This window comes from Podarcis raffonei, chromosome 4, assembly GCF_027172205.1.
Source record: "Podarcis raffonei isolate rPodRaf1 chromosome 4, rPodRaf1.pri, whole genome shotgun sequence".
In the NCBI taxonomy this organism is placed as follows: domain Eukaryota; kingdom Metazoa; phylum Chordata; class Lepidosauria; order Squamata; family Lacertidae; genus Podarcis; species Podarcis raffonei.
Genome location: NC_070605.1, coordinates 25,045,094 through 25,063,837, shown reverse-complemented (window position 1 = coordinate 25,063,837; position 18,744 = coordinate 25,045,094). Strand labels below are relative to the sequence as shown.

The 18,744-nt window shown below is 37.8% G+C and overlaps 2 protein-coding genes across 8 annotated transcripts in view; one reads left to right on the top strand and one right to left on the bottom strand.

Annotated features, from left to right (window-relative positions):
- Nucleotides 1-18,744, top strand: part of CENPJ (centromere protein J) — a 209,777-nt gene that overhangs the window by 5,582 nt on the left and 185,451 nt on the right. The window lies entirely within an intron of this gene.
- ZMYM2 (zinc finger MYM-type containing 2) overlaps nt 1-18,744 on the bottom strand; it is a 65,160-nt gene that overhangs the window by 34,144 nt on the left and 12,272 nt on the right. For all 7 annotated transcript variants that reach the window (XM_053385820.1, XM_053385818.1, XM_053385823.1 and 4 more), the window contains exons 3-6: nt 16,364-17,215; nt 7,153-7,438; nt 4,338-4,503; nt 3,203-3,415 (exon numbers count right to left, since the gene is read on the bottom strand). In XM_053385820.1, the coding sequence (XP_053241795.1) occupies nt 3,203-3,415; nt 4,338-4,503; nt 7,153-7,438; nt 16,364-17,138 (1,440 nt within the window). In that variant the 5' untranslated portion in view covers nt 17,139-17,215. The remainder of the gene's footprint in view (nt 1-3,202; nt 3,416-4,337; nt 4,504-7,152; nt 7,439-16,363; nt 17,216-18,744) is intronic.

The window sequence follows — 18,744 nt, the reverse complement described above, 5'->3', positions numbered from 1 at the left end:
TGCATTTTAAATAAAAGGACACATCCTACTCATGTAAAAACACACTGATTCCTGGACCGTCTGTAGGCATGATTTAAAAGGCGATTGGGCCAGATCCGGCCCCCGGGGCCTTAGTTTGCCTACCCATCTAGACAGTCAGAAAACACTGTACTAAGAGCTAAAGTTCTGACTCCATGTAAGCCGGCATCACTCTGGGCTCGAGAGAGAGGAAGAGCAGTAAGTAAATAAGCCCTTGTCTGTGGCCTACTGCATTGTCAGATGGTCCCTGAAACCATACAGAATATAAAGCAAAGTATTGGAGGACTTTCCTAAAGCAAATATAGTGGCAGAAGCATGTTAAGATTCTGCTCGCTTTTGCACTTTGATGTGGCTATACTGAAAGCACAAGGTGAAAGGAAAAGTTTTGCTAAGCAGCAAACTGGCATTCCTAGGTTTGCAGATGTTCAATGACAGCTTGAAATGATATGTAACCAATGCAAATCTACTGCCACATAGCAACCCATCGCTTCTCCTCATGCATTCCAGTATAACCATGTGAACGCTTGGAAGGAAGTATGCCTTCATATTCCAAGTACTTTTCTCACATGGCACCCATGATGTGGGAAATTATGTCAGTCCTCAAAGAACAACCAAACTAAAATAATGGTCTCTAAAGTCAAGTTGTAAGCACTTTCAAGCTATTTATCCATTAATTCTGTGTTACTAAAGACTACCATAATAAAATTGCACAGGAAAATGTTGAGAGAGACCAGAACGAGTGGGAACTGAAACAACTACTTCAAGTAAGTTATTTGTGGAAAAAATTATTTATTTAAACAAAATGTTAAGTAGGTACAAATATTATGTCTATCAGTTTTCCTACTACATAAAAACCAAATATTTGTTAATACAACTTTTTTAGTAGCAAAAAGCAAAGGCAGTTTTGCATAGCCTATTGCGTTTAGGCTAAGCTTTAGGCCCAGACCAAAAATTTCAAAACAAATGTTTCCAAACGATTGTGTTATAATATTAAGTGTGAAAATAAACATATTTAACAATACTCACTTATAGTGCCCATAGTTGTTTGCTAATATAAGGTATAGTTGTGTTGATTTTTAAGTCAAAAAATTAAAATACTTAAGATGCAATCAGTTTACATTCCTTTATAGTAATTTTAAATCAGAATAAAGCTAGTTCACAAAATGCTAGACAGAGCGTCCACTACTATGGTTCCATCCTTCTATAGTGAAATCCCAAATAATATGTAGGTTATGCTTACACAGACCCCAAAAACCACCAATTTATCAACCATTCTAAACTATGAATTTAAAGCCAAAGCACCAATCTCTTGGTTATTTTTTAAAGTATAGAAGTAACTTAGCTTTCTCCATAACAAACCATTTACAATCCAACAGAATGATCCATCCCTTTCCTACACATGGGAAGGGTCCCCAATACACCACTAATACACTCTCCCCCGCCTGGGCCTTGCACTACTGCATATGGAGCCAGGCATACTACAAAATGCCAAGGCATTTTACCTGCAATGGGAAGACTATAAATATCTCCCATAGCCAGAGAATCATCTTCCCATGCAAGCTACTCACTCTTGGACAACAAACAGCTTATGAGTGGCCCCAAGGGGGACTGAAACCACTAGACTCATTCAAGGGCCTTTAATTGCAGATTAATGGCCAAGCACAGAACAGGAGAGGGATTTATCAGGTTCCAAGTTTTATATGCAGCTAAATATTTGCCCCCACAGCCTTCTACATAAAGTTAAGTTGATATGCTAAAGTGTTCATCCATCTCCAAATAAATTCTAATATATAGGTCCCCAAAATAAAAACTTCAATGATTCAAATAGTATTTTGTAATTTCCTCTACATATATCACACCACCTCACCCTCTTGAAAAAAAAACATATGGGATGATATGTCAAAAATAGCATGAAATATCTATACAGGTGAAAAAAATGTACATGTCACAATAAACTGATAAGATACAGAGTTGTTATTTGATCACAATTCCATGTTCACTTGGAATTTCAGCAATGCATTATTGATTGTCTGGGAAACTCCCATGTTATTCTTGTATCTTTTGGGTTCCTTCATGAAATCTTATTCAAGGCTTCTCCAAGTTTCTCCGTGGCTTCAGTGTGTGCCTATCATTTTTAGTATCTTGAATAACCTATTTTGACCCTTTTGTTTTGCTGCATAATAAAACAACAAGGCCCATGTTATGTTTCTAGAAGTGCTGTTTACATTTTATAATATATATATAAGTAGCATCTTAACATTAAGAACAGGACAGGCTAATACAAAATGAGATAGAATATAGAGTATTTTTTATTCAGTATAAAGCCTCTCACTTTAAGAGACTAATAGTTACCTTGTTCCAAGAAAGGAATAGAAAATTCTTCCACACAGTTTAGAATCAACCTAAAAAGCACCTTGATGAAACAATACATTGGCCTGGATCCAGTGTAGAACATGCACAAGAATAGTTGCACAAGAAGAACACCCCGCCCCTCTCAAGCCCCCCAAGAAGGTCGAAGGGCATTCAAGAAAGACCTGTGCTTCGGGACTGGCGACTACAGTGGGAGAGGTTTGGGAGAAATAGTGTGGAGGCATTCGGAGTTATTGTGAGAAAGGAATGAAAAATCCCATATGCACTACCCCTGATGCTCTTTGGACAAAATTGTCAGTTGTCATGTTGCTTCAAAGAGTCTGCTATCAGTGTCACATATGCAGTAACTGGAGGGATGGGACAAAAACAAACCCCACTCCTTCTGAAGAACCAGCTAGCTACAGCTAGTTACAGCAAGTGCTTTAAGGATCCTTAATGAGAAACATATGGAAGAAGGCATATTTTGTTGGCTGATCTTTTCTTAATTTTTTAAAAACAAGTGGAAATCTAACATACAGGGCCAAAACCTGTATGTTAAGATCAACACATGAAATACAGCTTTATTGTGGAAATATGTTTGCCATATCCTAGACATGCCTCCAAATGAATGAAAAAAGGGCCAAGGTTGATTGTGGAGGTGCTACTTCAACCAACATGGGAGTTTCGTGTCCTCAGTTTCACTTTTAAAATAAGGAATGTGCTTCGAGATGAACAAATGTACACTACCTGTAATACCAAGTATGGTTTCAAAATAAACTGGTTAAACAATTTTAAATAAGCTATCACTAAATGACAATGGAAGATAAAGAGTTACCTGTTTATATTCACTAACGCAGTTTTGGCAACAGAATCTTTTCGGCTCTCCATCAACCATAAGGATATTGTTTGCTGCTCCTTTACTTGGCAGGTATTCCCCACAATGCTCACAACAATTCATTATTAAGCCATTTGCCATTCGGTATCGATTGAAGCAGTGGTCACTACACAGCTTATGTGTCATATTTTTAAAGCTAACCTCATGACGGATCTAAAAGGGGGGGGAACAATTTTACTGTAGTGATAATTAGCCAGATAACAGCCTTTAAACATAAATTTGGATTAAACTGTTTGAAAAATGTGGAAAATGCAACTTCAGAAATGCAAGCTGCATTTGGTACTTTTGAAACTTAAAAAGCAAAAACAAAACAGGAACAGAGGATACCACATGTAATACAATTTGACTGTAAAATATATGACTTGTAAACATTGGTAAGTATTCAGTACATGACTGAGTATAAAAAACCCAGAATGAAATGTGTTTAGTAAACTTTCACATGTAAGGCAAAATATATTTTTACAATGTATTCAATCACCACAGAAATTCAGTAACTCTCAAAAAGTTAATTTTCAAAGATTGGAAACTAATGCCCTCTTCTAAGAAAAATACCCCATTTTCCATAAAACTAATATTCACAGAATAAGCTGCACTATGGGCAAATGTGAGGAAAAATGAGTTTTACGTGTATATTAAAAGCACAAAGAGCAAAATGCACCAAATTTCCTCCTTGCCTCAGACACTAACAAAGTTGAACCACGCATTGCAGTACATGCATTATTTCTATCTTTGCAAAGAAGGAAAATGACAGACTAATGGTAACGACAAGGATAGAAACTACTACAAATTGTAACTAAAAAGAATCAAAGAATACTCAATCTAAGAAAATTCAAGTCTGTGAAGGATGCAGAAATGCAAACCAACCAATCTGGAAAGGCTATGTAAATAATTTTCATTTCCTAGCTATCATATGAGAACTTGTATGCTGCCAGAAGACTGAAGAGCATGACAAGTGGCTCAAGTGAAAATTCTGCCCACATAAGAAATATTGGTGACAAATATTACCTAAGTAATTTCCTGAGAAACTCAAATATTATATTAGTGTATAAATGAGGGATGGGAGAAACAAACAAACCTCTGTTAGTTTTCCACAAATAGTGCATCTAGACTTATTTAAGATTCCTTTTGAGGGATTCTGTTTGTCTTCATAGAAGGACAAGCATGACGTGCTGCAAAACTCCTGGAAGGACTCACTTGAATCAACCTGAGCAACAATGGTACCTTTCATTGTTGTTATGTCTCTGAAAGATAAGAAGGGAACGTCCTCTAAATATTAGGAGCCACCATTAAGTACAATAGTCACAGATAGTACAAGATTTAAAAGTCTGAAGAAAAAACTGGGAAGAAGAAGAAGAGTATGGATTTGATATCCCGCTTTATCACTACCCGAAGGAGTCTCAAAGTGGCTAACATTCTCCTTTCCCTTCCTCCCTCACAACAAACACTCTGTGAGGTGAGTGGGGCTGAGAGACTTCAGAGAAGTGTGACTGGCCCAAGGTCACCCAGCAGCTGCATGTGGAGGAGCGGAGACGCAAACCCGGTTCCCCAGATTACGAGTCTACCACTCTTAACCACTATACCACACTGGGAACAATTTGATATTATCAAGAGCCCCCACCCTCCCACCACCCAAAATGGGAGGGGGGCATCCCATTGGCCGCATTTGAACATCATGCTAAAAATGGTTTAATGTGACACACACAAGAAGGAACAAGCTGTGCAACCAAAGACAACGCTTTCACTTCTTCAGTTAAACATAACTTTGGTGTCATCCAAATCCCTGCTTGTGGTTAGCATTAACTATGCTTAATTTTAAAAAGCCAGCTTCAGAAAATGTGGTTTTATGTTAGTTTAAACAAGCCAACCACAATTTGTGTTAACCAGTTTTTTATGGCTGACCTGACAGATTGCAATTAAAAGTGGAATCCTTTTAAGTTGTTCTTCTAGGCTGAGAGGGAGAATAGGGAGGAGCATGCAAGCCCAAGGCTTACTTCAGCTCGTTCCTGCTCGTTAAACAAGTATTCCCCAACCTGGTGCTTTCCAGATGTTTTTGACAACAACTTCCGTCACCCTGATCATGGACCATGCTGGCTGGAGCAGACAGTTCATGTACAAAACTGCTGGAGGGTACCACATTGGCTATCCCTGCTGTAGACTAAGGAGCAGTGCAAATAATGGTTTGCATATCAAAAGCCAGTCTTTTCTCCTTGAGTATCAGGAGATATGTACACCCCTTCTCATCTTGCAGTGAAAACATGTTTTCATATATCATGGACACCTAATGCAAACTATGGGGAACAAATCCTGTTTCTTTGTAAATTAAGAGTGTGAAAACGTAGTTTATGGAATTATTTTGCCATAAATGCAGCTGTAACGTAAAGCCATGACTTGTGGCAGGAAAGAGGGATAAATTGTTTTGGGGGCTGGGGGTGGAGTCTCCCATTTCACAAACCACAATTTAAAAGGAATTAGTCTTATATTTACATCAGTGCTCAACAGTGGTGAAAATGCAATGAAGAAAATGGAAAAGTTTATTTGTAAAAGTATTATTTGGAACACATGGAATACCATGAGAAGCAAAAATATCAATTATAAGCAGAAACACCATAAAGCAAACGTTTGTTGTTGTTTAACAAAAGGGAATGCACATTTAATTCTTTTGTGCTATAGCTGCTCATTGCTCACCAGATACTCACAAACCTGAGGCTCTTGTACTGAAGTATGCATAAGCTAAGCCCTATTAACTTGAAGGGATTTTACTCTAATAAAACAGGAAGATAGCTACCTAGCTGCAGACAGCCAATGGATCAACAGATAGTTACAATTCTCTCTCAGTAAACCTGACAGCTTCAAAAGCAAAGTTATATTTTTAAATTACAAGTTGATGTCAAAATCAATTTATCTAACTGTCCAACATGTCTCAATGCAGCAGTTAATGTTGTTTAGATGGGTAACTTAAAAGGGCTTCAAGAATATTAACACACTGGATTTAATCATGTTTCATTAACAAAGCAAAGCAGGACTTGGCACCACCCACAGACCTCGCTGCTAGCACTCAACAAATGTGTACAAATTAGGCCAAAATGCTCCACCCATTCTTCCCACAACTCTCAGCTTAATTTTATAATTTGCTTTTTCAGAGCTGTTTACACACCCACATCATTAGTGCCAAACAGCATTCTTCATGGATTCCAGAAGAGGAAACAGTGAACAAAACTAAGATGCTAAGTAGTACGAAATTTAACTAGGTTTGTTCCTCTTTCCAAGTCTCAGTATTGGCATAGGGTTATATTATACAGAGAAAGGACTAAACATGTGTGTGATAAGGAGAAAACTTTTTATACAAACCACCTTCATTTTAGTTATTTTATATTGTTTCATGTTAATTGCTTAGAGGTTTTTGCTGATTAAGCGTTATATAAATTTTGTTAGCTAAATAATGACTGATCCATGGTTAGCTCAATGGGCACTCAAGCCAACAATTTCCCATCTCCCACTGTGAGCTAATCATGGTTTGTTCTTAACTATACTTTGCTTTATCAAGAAGACCCTTCAAAATGGGCTAATGATTTGGTCATTACATCTGAACCAACTCAATGCCTATCAGTTTTTATGACAAGAATGAACAAGAATAAGTTGAAAGAAGGTAGCTCATTCATGTCCTGGATAAACTGCTTTGACGGTGGTTAATTATATATATATATATATATATATATATATATATATATATATATATATATATATATAAATAAAACTAACTAACAAGCAGTGTATTTATTTTATGAAATAAATGAATGAATAAAAATAAAATATTTTACTGAGCTCTTGGAACATTGAACAGGAATACTGATCACACTGACAAGGATCAAGCAGTAAGATCTAACCCTTACTTTTTGCACATAACACAGAGTTTCTTTGGAGCTGGTTTATGCGAGAATGATGAAAGGCAGGTAGTGGAACAAAAAAGGTGAACTGATCCTTTCCGCTGATATGCAGTCTGGCCCTTCTGCAAAGGTTTCTTGCAGTTAGCACATGTGACTTTAACCTGCTTAGAAGGCTGCTGTTGTGTAGGAGGCTGGAAGACTTGCTTTGGGAGGGATGCCACCGGGGACAGAGAATCCACACCTGGTTGTTTCTGATTCCTTGGAAATGAAGCTGACTGAGATATCCAGGAATCTTAAAGAAACAAAATAATATAAAGTTAAAATTTAAAAATTACCTCTCAATATGACAAGCAATTTGACAGTGAAGGAGAATATTCTATTCCAAGTGTAGGTAAAAGGAGACCCACTCAGTTTTTCCAAAAGGCTAAATAATAAGTGTCAGTAACATAAAAAGATGTTGGGACACAACGACACCCATACTGCATAATAAATATTTACAGATCACCACCTGTTAGCCATGGAAATAGCAATAGAATGCCCTTGTCTTCAAAATTCCAACACAATGCTCAGGAGAATTCGGTGAACGTGAAGACATTTTCCTACTCTGTAGGACTTTGAAGATAGAACAGAGGGGGTGGGGAAGACGATATCAGAGTTGGGGAAACCTTTTTCAGCATTCACTTCTAAGGACCAAATTCTAGTAGTAGGCATGGCCACACTGAATGGATCAACAAATGTACTGTACGCTGGTTTCTACACACACTCACACACCTCTCTATCCTCCATCAGAAAACTATTATCAGAGTTCAAGAGCATATTCTAGCCAGGCACATGCACTCGGGTAACAAAGCAGGGCCAGTGAGGGGTATAGCTTGAGGAGAGTTTCAAGGGCCAGATGGAAAGGCCTGGAGGGCCACATTCAGCACCCAGGCCTCAGGTTCCCCACTCCAGATTTAAAGCAAATTTGCTGTATGCCTCACTTTCAAGGAGGAAGCAAAAAGCTTTGAGTTTGAATTTCAGCTATCAGGACAAGGGCTAGCAACTTTCTAAAAAGGAACTAGTTTTGAACAGGGAGTTAACAGTTTTTGTCATTAGACATCTCACAACCTCCCAAATACTTACTGGAAACTTAATATGCTTTAAGTGGCTGAAACATTATTTGGTCAAGTTTTATATAACTCCTCAACTGAACCCACACATTTTTTGAGAACTCAAATCAATCATTTAAAAAACTATCCAAGTTAGTAACACTTCTTCATTGAGCAAGGCAAGTTACCTAAGCAAACTAAGTTAGAGGGACATGGTCATAAACATCAAAACATACACAACCAAATCGAACAATTTCCACACAAAACATATGATCTAATTTTTATGGTATTTTGTGTGTGTACAATCATAATATTTTATACAGCGCTATAGAAATTTCAATAATTTGCCATTTAGAAATGGAGATGATAAAATAACTAACTGGTAAATGATAAGCTATGTCATGATACTGTATTTGAAGAACTGAAAATATAAGGAGTAACCAGACTTCACTATCTTAAGGAACTGAAACTTCTCATATACAGATAGATCAGTATTTATTTAATAACACACTTCAGCACTTAACTTTGGACATTATCATAAAACCCTAACTCATCTCCTCTATCATTAACCTGTGACATGAAAACAATCTCTGTAGATTGTCTAAGGAGATTGTCCTTCATGAAACAAAACCTATATTATGCAGTGTGGATGAAAACCCTTTTAGACCCACATCACATTAATCAGTGAATGGCTCTAGAAGCACCCTGAAACAAACAGCAAACAACAAAACTAAGAAGATAAAGGCAACAATCCACTCATGAAATAGATAAGAGAGAAGAAAACAAGGACAATGTTTGCCCAAGAGCAAGGACATCATCTCTGATGATGTCTCTGCCAAAAGGTATTGAGTGGGAAGGTGGGGGCCATGCCCCCATGAACATGCACACTGAGAGTAGGGGGAAAAGCTCACCCAAAAACCTAGCTCTAGAAAGATCTGAGCAATAATCTGCATATATACAGCACCCATTTGTGAAACCATTACTGAAACCAAATCGTTTTGCTACTGGTTTAGAAATCTTGGTTTGAAAAACCCACCTTGTTTTCAACCATTGTTTGGCAGTACAAATAATCTCAGCATCCTTTCTTAACCATGGTTTGTGACCACTCCTCTAAACGCTGACTAGTCTACAAAGAACAACTGAAAAACCCAACCTTGGAAGAAACTTAACCATGGCCAAGCCTCTGTGTCCCAACACTGCATATTACCGACACCTAATGAAGTTGTTTACATTTTTTATATGGGGGGCTATTTTGGCCACATAATGGTGGGAAGTTTTCCTGGAAGTTCAGAAATTAATAAAGAACAATAATAATTGTATTATTTATACATGCCCATCTGGCTGGGTTTCCCCAGACACTCTGGGCGGCTTACAGAATATATAAAACATAATAAAGCATCAAACATTAAAAACTTAAAATCCCCTATCTGTAATTACGTTCAGATGCAGATTTGCACTTTTATAAGCAGGTTGTCCTAATACGGCTTTTAAGGTGTTGTACATAACCGTAAAGTCTGTCAACCACCCAACATTGTTCAAGCAATGTTTATTGCCACAATGGAATCTGGAAAGTTGCTCACCGAGTGGTATGAAGACATTACAGTAATTAATTAACTAATTAAAACCCCTAGAGTGAACCCTTAAATGTTAAATTGGACAATGAGGAAGGGAGGCTTGTCCTCCAAACAAAAAACTATGGGTTTTCCATTCTGGTTTCAAGTGCAAGCACTAATAACAGTTGCCAACTTGGATATTACATAAACCATGATTAGAGTAGAGGAAAACCATCCACAGAAAAAGGAGGTAAGGAGCGAGAACTCCATGAATCTGCAGTATTTTCATTGTGGTTGTTGGCATCAGTCTGACTCGGGAGACATTGGAGGAGTGTGCCTTTGGGGGTAAAGTCGAACTGGAGAGTTACAGCTCCCGCTATAGCTATAGAGATTGATATGAGAGGCATGCCTTATTGCAGGTGAGGCAGATGTAGGCATCCAGTTTTGTTGCTACAGGTGCACCATGGCACTTCTCTCTGTGCTGCTCCCGGCAGCCATTCATCCTGTGGTCACTGCTGTGGCTATACAACCTGCCTGACTGTATTTTCATAAGATTACTTTTTGTAGAGAAAATGTTACAAAAACTGCTACTTGAGAGAAGACTGGCTAGCTCTTCCAAACAATGAGACACATGTGGGAGATGGGTCCTTTATTAACCAAACTATAATTGGTCATCTTTAGGTATTAGCCAGTTTCCAATTGTAAAATAAAATACAACAATGAAAAATATCTTATTTTAATTTATTTAATTTACTCCTATGTAGAAATGACTGTATATGATACTTAATATGGAAAATGGGAAATCTCTTTGGTTTGGTCAAAATGACTTCAATCTCGAGTTTAGCACAAAATGTTTAAAGGCTGGGGTGGAAGTCAGGGGTGGAAATGTTTAATATTGTCTCGAAGGCACTATGAAATTGTGAAAGAATGAACCTCACTGTTTAAATCTAATAGCACCTGAAGTTAAAATAATTCACCATTTCAGTGGGTAAGATAGAATAGCATTTGACACCTGTAAACCACATACTGTATATAACCTCCTGTTCATCCATGGACTGAAGAATGTGCTATTAAGTACCCCAGTGCACATACATACTGCAAGAAATTTGTGCATGGAATTGTGGCATTCTAAAATCCACAAGCAGGTTTCTGGTCAATTGGTACAGAAAATTAATGTACAGAAACCTGGTAGTGATAATTGATGTAATTGGGTAACAAGGCAAACTCAGATTTAATTGTCTACAATATAGGAGTGATAAGAGACCAACCTCACATGACTGTAAAGCAGTTTATACATGAAGCTTTATGACCAAGCTTCATAAAGTTCTGAAACACCAGTCACTTACAGTGGTGTCGGTAACATATTGAGGCAATCTCTTTTGGCCAGAGCTGCATTTGTCTTTTATGTCTGAAACTGTGTATCAGGTGCAAAAATTAAGCACCTTCAGAAACTCAAGTTTTCATTAGTTTCAGATCTTTCTTGGTTAGAGAGAAACAAAGCTTGATTGGTGAAATCTCAAGAACTAAAAAAGCGGCTGAGCAGATTTGGAGGTCAGAGTTTTTAGCAGACAACCCTTTTCCCCTGCTCAAAAGTTAGCAGAAGAATTATACCTCAATGCCACTGTGCAAGTTTTGTTCTACATGTGTAACTTAGGGATCTTGTGGGCACAGGTTTATATCTTTCTTTTGACACATAGTATATACAATACTTTTGTAGTCTTCCACTGTTTGGTTTTTAAATTTAATGTTTTGGTGACAATATTAATGTTTGTTTTATTTTTTGTAAACTGTTTAGAGATATATAATTTGTTAAATAAATAAATAGATGGATCCTCACTCTTTTCTTCTGGAAGCAAAATTTTGTTCTCCCCACCCCTTTTGACCTGTCTCATGTGTTCCAAGTTACTTGTATCTATGCTCAAAACTGCATCCAACACTTTCCTTACAATAATGAGCTGGTTTCTGCTTAAGGTTTATTATTTCCACTCCTCTTAAAAAAACATGGTTTGGACCTATCCTATCCTATTTAAATGAACACACATATAAGACACAGTGACCAGAACCCAGACAACTCCCAAAACGAAGCCCCACAAAATTTGGTTGTGATGCCAGAGCAAAAGGAAAAAAGGCCTGCTGGTTGAACCATTAGCAGATCTTGTAAAAGTAACCAGGCCTCCCTCTCTATTTATCATTCATAAATGAACAAAATTATCAACTTTACAGGGATGCAAAAACTGTCTTAAGCTTAGCTACTTTAGTTATCCATGGATTAACACTCTCAACCTGAGCAGGGTGTATAGCAGCTCTCTTGAAAATTCAAACATGTTCAACTCAACATATAAAGGAAATGGGGAGGGAAGGAGAGAATGTATTTTGAAGCTAAGCAAAAAAGATCCCATATTGTATTTATTGCTGTGGGGTTTCTACTGCACCCAGTATTAATAAAGCCACCAGTGACACTATTCATTATTGAGACATTATCCTATATCCCTGGATATTTCTAGCTGGTATCTTCAACGGCAGCTAAAGTTCCACTACTGCCCAATCTTACTAACTTGAAGACACCCCAGTGTGTGAGAACTTCGCCCCTCTCCACTAAAAATCTAAAAAGGCGGCTAACAATTAGCCGTCCGAGAACTGAACATCTTGGATGAAAGTGCCTTTAGGGGAGTTCTCCATGGATAACAATTTAAGAATCCTTTAAGAAATGAACAACTTCTGAACAGCACCTGAATATAGACAGATTATAAGTGGTCAAAAACTGTTTACTTAAAAACATCTTGATCCCCATCAGTCCAGAAACTCCTTTGATGCTAAGCAATGGTAACAAAAGATGCTCCTTTGAACATGTTACTGATAAGTGAATTAATGTGGATGTGCATAAGTGCACCTCACAACACCCTGAGCCCCAAGGGGACTAGGACCTCAGTATCAGGAGGTAAGCATGAGGCCTTGGGAAATGGCTGTATATGCCATGACAATAATAACTCCATATGGCAACCTATCAAGGTTGACTGACTCTTTAAGTCTCCTCCACCCTTAGATATTAAGTTCTTGTCATGAAACATTGTGAGCTGGAGAAATAAGGCAAATGACTGTGAGTTCCTAGGAGACCTGGTCTCAAACCCCAATAGTAATTGAACGCTTTAAAGCCTATTCACTGCCAGCCTTCAAACTAAACCCAAAAGGTAGATTCCACCCAGTTTAGCCATTCTTACTGCTCTATGTTTAGATTGAAACCTGACATTCCTTCAAACCTGTAGCTCTACAATCTAAGCCAGGCATAGGCAAACTTAGCCCTCCAGATGTTTTGGGACTATAACTCCCATCATCCCTAGCTAACAGGACCAATGGTCAGGGATGATGGGAGTTGTAGTCCCAAAACATATGGAGGGATAAGTTTGCCTATGCCTGATCTAAGCCTTCAAGTTTGATTATAATCAAGGGACACTTGCCAAAATCTATGCAGATATATCTCCCTGCACAGAGATGCCCTCCCCATTTCTTCACTGAAGCAGTTTGCAACAACAAATTCCCTCTACTGAAATAATCTTAGCATGTGACTTTAACGAGAGGGTGGGAAATGATGACTCTGCACTTCTAGAGTGCTTGGACTCGACCAAGGTAATTCTCTACCTGCCTTTAACTGTCTACTGTTCTAAGGACAACATTCTGAACAATGCAGGCATATGCCTCACCAATTTTTGCATTCAATTCACTAAAGTCTTGCTCAATTATTCAGTGAGTTTTGATAATTCCGGAGAGTTCACCTATATATCAAGAAGGTGTTAACTAGGTATTTCCTAGTTTCCCCAGTATCGGGGGATTGAGTCGTGGTGGGCGATTGCACTGCTAAGTGACCACTTATTTTTGACCTTGGCCATAGAACTGTCCTGTGCTCACACCTTTCCTGCCCAACTCCTGATGAAAACATAAGACATTCTGCCAAGAATTCCTTGGACTGCATAAATTCCATCCATTATTTAAAACCAAGACAACACTGGAGTGCAGTTTCTGTAATTAACCCAGAATACCCCCAAGAAGCTAGCAAAGCATATGAAAATCTATGAACATCTCTAACTGATTTTTCAAAACAACAATTTAAGGTGTGGAAACAATCCAGGGAGTCTTTTACTAACAAGTGGTTTGACAAGGAATGTAGAGCTCTAAAATCTTATATCCAGAATATTTCTTGACAATACTGGAAGGAAGAGGGTGCTGCCTACTTCCAGAATATTTCAGTTCTAAAAATCTACTGCGGTATCTTACTAAAAGAGAGAAAGAGAGAGAGAGAGAGAGAGAGAGAGAGAGAGAGAGAGAGAGAGAGAGAGAACTGAATATACTAACAAGCAATGGGAAAATCTGCTTCATAACTTTAAATAGCTCTAGGAAATTCTGGTTCTTGGTCTCTGATGAACTCAACACCAAAGACCTCCTCACTCCATCCACTTCGCTTAGTAGTTGGTATCATTACTTTGCAAGTGTCTTGCACAAGGAACAACTAGATGGAGTGGCAGGTCACCATTCTATTCTCCCAATCTCACCTGATGAAATAAAAATGCTAATAGTCCAGCTAAAGAAAGGGAAGGGCACCTGGTCCAGATGTGATAGGCTCCAAAGTACTAAAATTAGACCTGACTGGTGAACCCCTTTGCTGGCTAACGTGTTCACATTGGTGAATAACACTGGATCCATGCCAGAGGCATGGACAAGGGCAATAACAGTTCCAATATATAAAGGGAGACCATATAATACCATCTAACTATAGATCAATAAGTCTTTCCCCTATAGTGGGTAAGTTATATGCTAAACATCTATTGGGTAAACTTACACTTTGGATGTCTCAACTTGCAATACTAGGCCCAGAGCAGGTGGTCTTTTGCCAGGGTAAACTACTCTGGACCACTGTGTCATCCTATCTCACCCAGATAGAATCTAGACACATAAAAACCTCTCTGAAAATGCTTTTTGTTAAAGTGCTTTTAAAAATACATTGAATTTTCCATAAGGCTCACCATCACCATCTAGTGTCACACTGTATAAAACACACTTAAACTGTTTTATTTGCAGCTGTAAAGCTGAGCCCCCTGTTGACAAGTATTCTATCTAAGACATCCAAGTCAAAGCTCTATATGATCTTCCTGGACCTAAAAGGAGCCTTTGATTCAATCCCAATTTATACTCTGGAATAAATTAACCAGAATGAACATTAGCGTAAGGTTACTTTTTCTTATTAGGAAATTATACACCTCCATGAGCTGCCAGTGAAATGCTCCCAACTAGGCAGGCAAATCCTAAAAAATTATTGCCAACAAAGGGGAGGAAACAGGGTTGCATCTTAGTCCCTTACATATTCAATCATTTTCCATATGACCCTGTTCTCTGTTTATGTGGGGTTGGTGCCCACTGCCCGAAGCTTAGCTCCATTCATATTCCCATTCTATTCTGCAGGTTAGATTGAGGGCCACTCAGTGTTAAGTGCCCCAGAGACCAAGAACCAGAATCCCCACCAATGTAGAGCTTTTTTCCTTGCAAGATTTAACATCATGCCATCTGCTACTGTAAGGAAGATTCTAGAAAATTCCTTATTCAGAAAGATATGGTCCTTGTGGTATAAACAGGTCAAAACCATTGCACATGTTTTATTTTACTGCCCATTTTACACAGAAAATCTGCAATAAATATATAAACCCCATGCTGAAAGGAAGGTTAAATTGCCCTGACTTCTCCAGGGTTTCCTTTCTAGTAAACAGCTGTAGGCCTGCCATTATGGATAATGTAGCAAAATTTCTGAGAGATACCATGAAACTACATCGCTGTAGGATTTGAGAGGCACTTTTAAACCTTATGATGTCTGTACCATATTAGTTTTATCTGAAAGTATCTCGTATTATGAACAGATGTCAATTTTATGCTTTGACTGCTCCTTCTTCAGTAATCACATTATTGTTTTACAGCTCTGAAAAGGAGTGAGGTTGTTGGTCTGTTTTTGTTCTTGTTTTTATTATGTACTTTGTGTTCTCATTGTGTATTTTTATGTTCTGAACCATCCTGTGATCTTTGGAGGAAGGGTGGTATACAAATTTAAATAAATAAATAAATAAAATTCTTAACAAATGAAATATATTTTTCTCCAGTAACTGAAACAATATTTTCCTTTTTTATCATAGAGAATAATTATTCTATCCAATAACTAACAATCCCTTCCGGAAAGTACACTATGTTCACTCATAAGCAAGCCACACCAAACAATGGGCCTAACTCTTCAACAGCTACTCACCTTGGTCTCAAATTAAGATATAATTCTGTAGCACAGAAGGTTCTGTGGGCTACATGGTCCAAGGAGAATATGCTTTAATTGTTATAGTAACCAGCTATTATGCACACTTGTTCAGCAAACATACTAATTACAGTGGAAAACTCCATTTAAACAACCTTGATTAAATAAATGCAGCCTGATTTGTAAACCTGTACCATGGTCTCAAAAATGGAAAAAATAATCCACAATGTAACTGGTATTGTTAGTTGTGCCACTTGTAGAAGAAATATATATTTGCATAAAAAGGTACAACCTACCAGGGTTATGATGAGTCGCAGATTCTCCATTCTGAAAGACATCTCCAGCTACGTTCATTCTACCAGGATTGAAAGGTCCTACACCAGTCTTGGTCTGTGAAGTTAAAGATGGGGTGTATGTTTGTATATTAACACCAAAATTACTTGACTGCAGTCCGTTAGATACATCTCCCAAGTTGGTATTCTGTAGTGATGTTACATGTGTAATCATTAAGTTCATGTCACGCCCTTCAGTATTTTCTAAACGGCCAACACTCACAGAGCTCATACCTCTTTCTAATGTAGTAACATTAGCAATTTGAATTTCAGAGTCTGGTTCTGTGGTTATACCACTATTACCTATTCCTGCATTTACCTTACTTCTTGAAAAACTGGGTGGTGAAAATTCCATCTCAGTGGCTCTGTTTTTAGGCTCTGGAAATCTTCTTTCACTGAAACTGGAATCATTTCTCTCTTGCCCCTGATTTGCTTCGGTATCTTCTTCATCATCAATAATAATAGTTTCAGTTATACTTCCCTTTTGAGAACTCAGGTCTTTTGTTGGAACCACTGCTTTGGGGTCATTTCCGTGATGCTCTTCGTTACTGGGTGAACTAAAAGTTGCATTTCTAGGATCCGTTATCAGCCCTGTAGAAATCTGTGGAGGTTGCACAGGTTCAACAAATACAACATCGTCGTCGTCTTCTACGGAAGGACTCTGGAACTTAGATCTAGAAACCAGAGAGTTAGATGGACAGCCGAAAGAGTTTCCTACATTGGCTAGGCCAGTTGCCATTGTGGTATGCCCCAATAACTCAGATGGGTGTTCAGACAGTGCCAGTTTTCAGACAGCTTGTGGACCTTCCAGAAAAACTGTTATAAGAGAAAAAAAGCAGTTTTACTATAATGCAATGTTCTGGTTGTTTAATTTAGAAAGTATTTTACAAAGGCAGCATACTTCCAATTGTTTTCTTTTCCTGGCTGGTATGTGTATGTTCTCTCCCTCCCTCCTTTTATCAGTTAGATCTAGAAATTTCCAGATTCCATGTATGAGGCCAGTATCTCTGTTCCACTGAAGCAAGAGATCCCGTTTTTTGTTCTAATCATACACTCATCTCATGAATACATGTAGATGTCAAAATCCTTTCAACAGTTTTGACAAGTTTTTTAAATTCTTCTTTATACAAATGACAGCTATTCAGAGACCAACACGTTATATGAGAAATCACACATCAAAGGACTTATGGAAAGCAATCTAATGGCCTAGTTCAGATATATGAAATCATGATTTACCACTAGTACTAGCAAGCCTCAAACCAGGATGATTTCCATCCCCTCTATTCACACAATGGCAGGAAACCAAAGGCTTGCACTTTTCATTTTGCATAAAGCAGTTTCCCATTACATCAAAACTTGAGAAACAATTCTAATTGTAATTAGTTTTGAACTAGACACTTCTAGAATAAACCGCTATTTACCAAATTTGAACGGAAAAGAAAATTGGTTCTTCAAAATCTAAAGTGGAAGCTTTCAATATCCAGGTAACATGCATTTTTGTGGGGGAGGGTACCAACCCAAGGTTTGCTATGACTTTTTTCATGTTAAACCTCTAAAGCAGGTCAGAAAAAAGAAAATGGGGCAAGATTCCTCTGCTGAACATGTGGTAATTGGCAATTCAACTTTAAGCTCATATTATGTATGTGGGCCTCTAAATTTATCAAGACACTTAATAAGTTAAGACTCAATCTAGATCTAAGCATCAGATTTCGATATTTGAAAAATGAGGTCATGACTCAAGGTGAACGTATACAAAACCAGAGGGGTAGCTATATAAATCTGTTGCAAACAGCGAAGACCCATGTGTCACTGCAGGCCACTGGATAGATGTTACATGCCTAATCTTTGAGTTAATGTCACACCTTTCACTATTTACTAAACAGCCAACAGAGCTCATACCTCTTTCCAATATAGTAACATTAGCATTTTCGAATTCAGAATCTGGTTCTGTGGTTATACCACTATTACCTATTAAAGACTAAAAGACTTATGATATAAGCTTTTGAGGATAAGATTTGATTTATCTTACAACAGATAGCTGAAGGGGCTATCCATTTCCACCTACAAAAATACTTGGGTACCAAATATCACTTTCAGGGATTATTATTTTTTTGGAAAAACTTTATTCAAAAGTTTTATAACATAAAAAAAATAATGTATGATATATAACAGTAATATCCTCTATATAACTTTAATTTGCTTGATCATGAGACTTCCTCAATAGAAAGTGTTTGACACTGAAATTTAGTCGAATGTCCTTATTCTCCTGGATTAGCAAAGATGCTGAGAACCGGACTGGAGATTTTCTAGCAGTGTCCATTAAACATATTTATGTACGACATAAA